At 38.4% G+C, this 9,140-nt stretch overlaps 1 protein-coding gene across 1 annotated transcript in view; it reads left to right on the top strand.

Moving 5' to 3' along the window:
* Nucleotides 1-9,140, top strand: part of Wtap (WT1 associated protein) — a 26,928-nt gene that overhangs the window by 12,603 nt on the left and 5,185 nt on the right. Inside the window, exons 5-6 of the mRNA XM_005363389.2 lie at nucleotides 190-317; nucleotides 5,555-5,733. Of these exons, the coding sequence (XP_005363446.1) occupies nucleotides 190-317; nucleotides 5,555-5,733 (307 nt within the window). The remainder of the gene's footprint in view (nucleotides 1-189; nucleotides 318-5,554; nucleotides 5,734-9,140) is intronic.

Raw genomic sequence — 9,140 nt, 5'->3', positions numbered from 1 at the left:
CATTACAGATGGTTGTGAGGCACCATGTGGTTGCTGGGAATTGAACTCAGGACCTTTGGAAGAGCAGGCAATGCTTTTAACCTCTGAGCCATCTCTCCAGCCCCCTTGATTACTATTGAGAGAGCTTTGTTTTGGTTAGTTCAGTTTGATTTTGAAATGGGATTTATGATGTTTTGGATTTTTTCTCAGCAAATGATGTGACTGGCTTAAGAGAATCTGAAGAAAAACTAAAGCAGCAACAGCAGGAGTCTGCACGCAGAGAAAACATTCTTGTCATGCGATTAGCAACCAAGGAACAGGAGATGCAAGAGTGTACTGTGAGTATTTCAATATTGCAATCTCTAGTTGAGGAATCAACATCACTATAAGTAATTTTTAAACAGTGGTAATGGCAAATATAAGTGCACACTTTGTTAAGGGTGAAATGGAGAGTGCATGGGAATGAAGGTTCCTATGTCACTAAAGGGTCTTGAATGCTTGCTTTCGTCTTGATTCCTAATTTTTACATAGTTTGGAATTTTGTTTTTTTTTTTTTGTTATTGCCAGATATAGACAATTTGCACTATACCAATGGAATCTCTGGCTATTGTTTACATGGTGGTATTTTGGATCATCGTGCCTAGTCAAAGACTGTGTGGGTGTTGGTACTCCATCAAAATTTTGATTTTGAATTTTGTTTTAGGTTTTTGTTTTGTGTTGTGTTTGTTTTACCTTTTTTTTTTACCTTAACCTTTTCTGGTAATATTTTTAATATTTTTATTTTATGTATATGTGAGTTTGGCTTACATTTAGTGTCTGTGCACTACATGTATGCCTGGTTCCTGTGGAGGCCAGAAGTAGGCATTGAATCCCCCGACAGTGGAGTTACTAACTGCTGTGAGCCACCACATGAGTGTTAGAGACTGAACCTAGATCCTTTACAAGAACAATCATGCTGTCTCTCCAACCCTGGTCATTATATTTTTATGCCTTTCCCCTGAATAGTACAGCAGTGTTCTTGTAGTTAGGATTCAGAACTGAAGCATTGCAGGCAGCACTGAATAAAAAAGCAGGGGAAAGACACATAAAGTTGGGAGTTTTGGGTAAGGCTGAAAAGCAGTTAAAGGCTTGGGGACTTAGGTTTTATCCTAGGTATAAGTAATGGCAAGAAGTTTTTTCTTAATTTTAAATTTTTTCAATTTTTTGTTTTCTGTGACAGGGTCTCTCTCACTTTGTAGCGCTGGCTAGTCTAGAACTTCCTATGTAGTCCAGACTGGCTTGAACTCTTAGTGGTCCACCTGCCTCTGCCTCAGTGCTGGGATTAAAGGAGTGTACCACCATGCCCAGCTACCTGTGCACAATTTTTCAGCAAGATACTCACGGGGTTGTGAGCTGATATTTTGGGTAGATGACTGGCTTGAGTATGGAAGGTAGATTCCTTCCTTTCTCTTCTCACTCTTGTTTGTATTCTTGAAATATGTGGCTCAGCCCTAAAATCTCTAGTAACTGAGAATGGCTGAATTTCTGATCTTCCTGTCTCTACTTTCTGATTGCTGAGATTATGGGAGCTCACCAAGTTCACCTGTTTATGCGACTGTATGTACATGATAAGCACATTTTGTACTGAGTGACAGCCCAGCAGCCTCTAGCTGAGATTTAGAATAAGAAAACTAGCTGGGCAGGGAAGCAGGGTCTTTAAATCATATAATAAACTCCCTGGTAGGATGTGATAAGATAGTCTCAAGTCACAATCAGTAGGATTTGATCAATTGGATATTGTTGGGGAAGGATTTAAGAATGAATCATAGGTGAATCTCAAGTTTATATTATGTAACAGAGTGACGGGAAGAGATTGAATTTAGGAAGAGCAGAATATACTATTAGTAAAACAGAAGCTATAATCTTGCTCTTCTGTCCACCCCATCACCAGCCTCTAGGTATTGATCAGAGGCAGAGCAGAGTTATTCAGCTGTTAACAACACTTGTTGCTCTTGAAGAGGACCCAGGTTCAATTCCCAGCAACCAGATGGTGCCTTATGAACTGTAACTCTGGTCCCAAGGGATCCAAAGCCCTTTCCTGACCTCTCTAGGCACCAGGATCTTATGTGGTGTTCATACAGACATTTAGGCAAAACACCATAACACATAATAAAATGAATAAATATTTGGTTTGTTTTATATGTTGAGATAGGTTCTGTCTATATAGAGCTGTTTTGGAACCCGCTATATAGACCAGGTTGACCTCAAACACAGATCCACCTGCCTCTGCCTCCTGAGTGCCGGGATTAAAGTTGTGCACTGCCACACCCAACCAAATGAGTAAATCTTTAAAAGGGGAGGAGGTTAGTTTTAGTTTAAATAGGAATTATGAATTGTTGAATTTAGCAGTCAGGAAAATAATAGACTGCTTTAGTAATACCTGTTATTATTGAGGGTTAGTATTGAAGGAAGATTGTAGTAATTTAAATAGGTGATAATTCTAATTAAAAATATGGAGGCTAAGATTATATCTGTTGAAGTTCAGTCCCCTAGAACCGTGATTTGCACATGGGAGGTGTTTTGTAATCCCAGCCTTAAGGAGGTATAGCGGTGGAGTGAGGCAGATCACTGGGCTTCCTAGACATAATCAGCAAGTGTCAAGCCAGTGAGATACTTGGCCTCCAAAAACAAAGTGGATGTTTTGTGGATGTAAAGTACCAGAGGTTTATACCCAGGCTAACACTTGGATGTTCTCTGGCCTACACAGAAACACATGATTCCATCTTTAGCAAAATTTAAGTATGAAAGTCAGACGACAACATGTATGATTCATTTTTTCCTTTTACCCTGTGGATCTTGGGGATTGAATTTAGATCAGCTGACTAAGGTAGCAAGTGCCTTCACCCTCTGAGCCACTTTACTGGTCCTTAATTTTTTTTTATTAATGTTTGTTTAGTATGGTTATGAGTGCACTCATTCCATGACAAACGTGAGAATAAGAGGAGAACTTGTGGGAGTTGGTTCTCTATATCATGAGGGTCCTGGGAATTAAATTCAGGTTAAACTATCTTTCACTTTCCTTGTGTTCTCTTCCCAGCAAAGGGAATTTATTCTAGTCATATTTGCTTCCTTTTCATGACCAAAGTGTTGACTGTTGGGATTTAGTCTGAGTCAGTGTCGTGAGGATTGTTTCAGTTAATGGTGAGAACACATGATGCACACTATGTGATGTATTTTATTCTCCTATTAAATTACTTTAGTAGATGGCATTATCTTGAATTAAGGGGGATACTTTTTGTTTAAAATGAATTACTTTAAATTTTTTCCATTGGTTAAATTGCTTACTTGCTGCTCATACAGAAGACTGAAGTTCTCTTCTAGCACCACACCTATCTCTGTAACTCTAGCTCCAGATCTGATGGCCTGAGAGCACTCAGGCGTCTGCTCGTATTAACATACAGAAATAAATAACATACAAAAATAAAATAAGGGCTGGGGAAATGGCTCAGAGGTTAAGAGCACTGACTGCTCTTCCAGAGGTCCTGAGTTCAATTCCCAGCAACCACATGGTTGCTCACCACCACCTGTAATGAGATCTGGCACCCTCTTCTGGCCTGCAGGCATATATGCAGGCAGAACACTGTTTACATAATAAATAAATAAATAAATGAATAAATAAATAAATCTCTTTAAGATACAGCAGATTTGATGGGCTTTAACTCTGCTCTATAAAGTACACGTTTCTTAATTCCAGACCAGCAGGTCTACATAGTTAAACTTTGTCTCAAAAGAAAAATGTAGTATCTCCATAAATTAAACAGTCCTTTCTGTTTGTGTGCAGGGTCCTCATAATTAAAGTCAATATATCTGTGCCTTCTGTTAAATTTATGGTCTGGAATTTAAACTTTCATCCTAATTAAACCTTAGGGTACAGTAGGGCAGATGGACAAAGATGCTTGCTACCAAGCCCAGTGACCTGAGTTCAACCCTAGCGCCGTATGGTGAGAGGAAGGGGACTACAAGCTTTCCTCTGATCACGCCACAAACAAAAATAATAAATTAGAAATTAAAAAACAAGCCGGATGGTGGTGGCAGACACTTTTAATCCCAGCACTCTGGAGGCAGAGGCAGGTCTGTGAGATCAAGGCCAGCCTGGTTTATAAGAGCTAGTTCCAGGGCAGGCTCCAAAGCTACAAAGAAACCCTCTCTTGAGAGAAAAAAAATTAAAAAAACAAACATTAGGGCACCAAAATACTCTGGGTTCAGATGTACTTTGGATACAAAAGAAATGAGATGATTTTAATTCATGTTTTGGATAATGTGTTTTTAGAGCTATAGTAAGTGGCAGAATTGAAGTTGAAATTGTTTAAGAGGGTTCTAGTACCACGCAAAAAATTCTCCACTAGGAGTCAAGAAGCATGAATGCTAGGATTTTCTGCTCACATCCAACTTGCTAAATCTAGTTTAGTTACTTTGTACAACATTGTTGCTCTATGATTCATACATGGAAGAGAAAATAGGAATGTGTTTCTGCTAAAGATGCTATAGAATTTTGCTTCTATAAAGCCATGTCACTACTCTTTTTAAATTTAAAAGTTTATATTGTAATGTATTCTAATCTTGTATCTATCAGGGAGTCTTATGTAGAATGGTTGGCTTACAGACAAGCTAAGACCTCACCAGTTCTTCTGTAGTAGAACTTTAAAATTTGCTTCTTTCCAGCAGTCCTCAGTGTCCTTAAAATAAAAACATTGTTGCTTGTTTTTACTTTGAAACCAGGTCACACACTATATTGCCCTGGCTGGCCCAGAATTCACTGTATAGATCAAACTATCTGCCTCCCATATACAGGGATTAAAGGTGCATACCACCATGCTCAGCTTGTTTTGTTTGTCTGGTTGGTTTGGGCTTAAGACACTTTTTAATAATGCATGTGTCTGTGTGGGTTTCTGCCAAAGGTATTAAGTCTCCCCTGGGCTGGAGTCAATAGGCACTTTTGGGTTGCCCAGTGTGGGTACTAAGAGCTAGAACTCTCGTCTTTTGCCTCTGTAAGAGCAATTCATGCTCTTAACTGCTAAACATGATACACCCTTGTTTTAATATTATTTTGGTTGCAAAGTAAGACATAACCTCATCTTAATTGTCTTAAACAAATACTTGGTTTTTAATTTGTGTGTGTGTGTCCCTTTTTTTTTCTTTTGTGGTTCTAGGGACCAAACCTAGGGCCTTATGCATATAAGGCAAATGGTCCACTACTAGGCTACTTAAAATCCACTGCATTACTTCCTAAGTGCAAAATTACAGGCATGTGCCACCATGCTCAGTTTTAATTGGTACTTTTTTAGGATTTGTTGTTATTCTCTGAAATGGTGTATATTTGTACTAGAGATTGGACTTGGTCCACATATTCTTGACTTAGAGAACTATACCCTTAACCTTAGGGAGACTTTTGATATCAAAGGGGTTATATACCTGACAAGCAGGCTGATCCACTGTCAAGTTAATAAAAGGGAACTGTCAAGTTAATAAAAGGGAATTTCTCTGTTTTAAAGATTTCTGCTGGTTTGGTAGTAATTGTTTCCATTGCTTTGCACAGACTCAAATCCAGTACCTCAAGCAAGTCCAGCAGCCCAGTGTTGCCCAACTGAGATCAACAATGGTAGACCCAGCCATCAACTTGTTTTTCCTAAAAATGAAAGGTGAACTGGAACAGACTAAAGACAAACTGGAACAAGCCCAAAATGAACTGAGTGCCTGGAAGTTTACGCCTGATAGGTAAACAAATCATACTCCCCAGTCAAGACTTCCCTCACAGTCCCACCTCGAGAAAGCTGTGGTGGGACAGCCAAGTACTCGTTTCCACACCAAGACTCAGACTTTTTGAGCCAAAAAAGCCACATTCTTATACTGCCCAGCTTGTAATGGTTAATGTAAAACTTACCAGATGAACCTTGTGTTTCAGCTTTTCTCTTCCCCTTCCCCTTGCTTCAGAGGCCTGATGCCGTCGGACTATTCCGAAGAAGAGGCCACCTCCGAAAAATTCCCCTTCTAGAACATGTAGACACTTGAGAAATGTTTCTGTTTGAAGAAAATAGAGGGGAAAACAGAAGTCTTAAGTCTGTGGCACACTGTGTCTTCAGACAGTTTGGAGGATTGAAAACCTAGAGGTTTTAAATCATGAATTGAACATGTAAAATTCCAGTAAAATGTAAAAATGGAATATGCATCGCTCTTAACCTTGAGCATAGTGACTTATAGACACTGTACATCAGTTTTGCCAATAAGACTGTGGACTTCATGATTGTTGAACTACTGGGTCAAAACTCAATGAGGTGATTTTGCCTTTAAAGGGTTTACATTCTAAGAGCCAACTTCTAATAGCCGTGAGACAATCAAGCCGTAGCTACCAGTATAAATAGAGCATATATTTATCCATTAGCTCTCAGCTCTATATTACATAATGGAGCCTTAAATATGTGGTTTTTATCAATGGTTTGTTCTTTGAATGGTTGTGGAACTGTAGATAACCTTACCTTAACTGAGGACTGTACAAACGTGAAGGTGTGGTCTCACTCTTCAGGTTTAAAACTGTTGGAAGCATTATAAGAATTCGTTTTATAATTAGATTGTATGAGGTATTGGCTGTGATGAGACTCACGTTATTCAGTAAACCCTCATCTCATTCAGCAGGCACATGTTAAACAGCATTGTCGTTGGTGTTAAATGGGGGAATGTGTTCCTTCATTGTATTTGGGCCTTTTGTATCGAATTCTTGATATTAAATTAAATGTGCCTTGAAATAGTTGGGTTTTTTTTTTAAATTCAAGGAATACTCTGATAATTTTGTTGTACTCTTTATATTTTACTTTGGAGGGGTTATGGAGAGCAGATCAAGACTTTGGAAAAATTATCCCGTGCTCTTCAAATTCAAAGTGAAGGAAAAGGCTGTCTCATTTAAAAGACTTTATTCCAGGTGGTATAAAAGAAAAGAGACTTGGCATTTGGCCCCAGGATATTGCAATAGACCATAATGTGGGACAGTCTCACAAGGTACCTGCCAGAAGATTGGGGAGATAATGTGTTGGAACTCTGGGCTGGCACAAGTGAGACTTTCTGTGAATTGAAAAAAGGTATAGTGATCGTTCTAGCAAGTTCATTTGCTCATTTAGAAAAATGAGGCATTATATTCTTCATGCTTCCATCCAATCCTGGAGGTGAATTTTTTTTCGTCTATAAGTCACCAGTTTGAATTTTCGCTTGGTGATAATGGAGTCTGAGATGAGTAGAAGATAAAAGTTCCAGCTTGTCCCAACGTTTAAGTGCAGTTTTAACAAGGGTGACTTAAGTTCTCTCTTAATCGTTCAAATCAATTGTAAGTATCCTGTATGTTTGCTTTAGGGAACTGATTGTGGGGCAGGGGTGGGTTGGAGGAGTGGTTTGTATGACTTTTCAGGGACAAGTCTTTTTCTAAAATTGTCACTGGGGGTTTGGAGGGTAAGTAACCAACTGTTTAAAAGTAGTCTATTGTGACCAAATTGGATCTTTTGTATTTATTTTATGCATTTCCAGATCATAATAGAAAAAAACCTAAGTATATTTTTAGTAGGTTAAGTAGTAATTTGTAAAATGTATTACTGACATGTATTCAAATTTAGCCAGTCTTTCTTTGCTACTTGGATACAGTAACAGGCCTGTGGGCCTGCTTTCTTGTTATTGTAACTTCTATCTTAATAAGACAATACATGCTCGTGTGTACAATTGAAATATTAGAGGAAGGGGAGATGGAAAGTCACTCGTGAACTGACGTCAACCTGCCCCATTCTGCTCTGCAGGACCAGTAACCGCTATTAAATATCTTGGGTATCATCAAGATAATTTGTGCATATGCAATGATTTTATGTATATTGGTTTTAAAGAAATGTAATCATGCCGTACATACATACTTCAAAGCGTTATTTTTTTCTCCATTTTTATCTCTTGGGTATTTTTTTTAGCATATCTAGATTACACCTTTTTAATGGCTACATATTATTTTTATTTAATCTTAAACAATCCATAAATGGGGTTTATTACATAAAATTAAATCCTAAACCAGACTATATCAAGTATTAAAAATACATTATTAATTTGAAAAATAGTAGCGATTAAATCAGTAATCTATGTGGAATGATTCAGGTGATTGGGTTTGCGTTTTCTTGTATGTGTATATGGTATTTCCCCTCTTTGTTTCAGGTCCAATTGAGGGATAAAGATATTTTATCTGGGTGTGGATTAAAGGCGTGCGCCACCACTGCCCGGCTCTCTCTTTTTTTTTTTTAACTTATTTTTTGCTGCTGAGGATGAACCCACGGCCTTGACTGTGCTAGATAAGCACTTTCTAATTGAGCTGTCCTCAGCCTTTTCTTTGGTAGAGAGTACTAAGAATTTAACCCCAGGCCTCAATGCTGAAGTCAGAGTACACTCCCAGCCCCACACCATTGTACGTGTGGAGTGTGTGTGTGTGTGTGTTTAAGATTTATTTATTATGTACACGGTGCTCTGTCTGCATGTATCCCCTGCAGGCGAGAAGAGAGCACCAGATCTCATTACAGATGGCTGTGAGCTACCATGTGGTTGCTGGGAATTGAACTCAGGACCTCTGGAAGAGCAGTCAGTGCTCTTAACCTCTGAGGCATCTCTCCAACCCTTGGAGTGTGTTTTGTGAGGAACACAACCACCAATTTTATTCAGCATAGTTATTAACATAAAATTGAAGCAGTTTTAAGGTGTTTTAGATAAGAGTAAGTTTAGAGGTGATTCCTAAGACGGTCTCTCTGGCCATGGTGGCCTAGAACTAGCTTCAACTTACACTAGAACTTCATCAGCCTCCTAAGTGTTCATCAGCAGAGTAGTTAAGCTCTTAGGCATTTTTAAATAAAGTATTTTAATAATTATAAAATTCTTGATATTTTCTATGGGGTCAAGTGACCAGTTAATGTGTTTTACAATTGTTTATTCTCCCTTAATCTTTATTAATTCACAGGAAAGTAGAACTTTCTGGTTGAAAAAATCTGATGCATATGATTTGCATGAAACAGGTAGGCCTAGTGGCACGTGTCTTTAATCCAGCACTTGGGAGACAGAAGTGTACAGATTCTGTGATTTTTGAGGACAGTTAGTTCTAGGTTAGCCAAGGATACATA

This window comes from Microtus ochrogaster, linkage group LG9, assembly GCF_000317375.1.
Source record: "Microtus ochrogaster isolate Prairie Vole_2 linkage group LG9, MicOch1.0, whole genome shotgun sequence".
Taxonomy (NCBI): domain Eukaryota; kingdom Metazoa; phylum Chordata; class Mammalia; order Rodentia; family Cricetidae; genus Microtus; species Microtus ochrogaster.
This window is presented reverse-complemented; position numbering and strand designations above follow the sequence as displayed.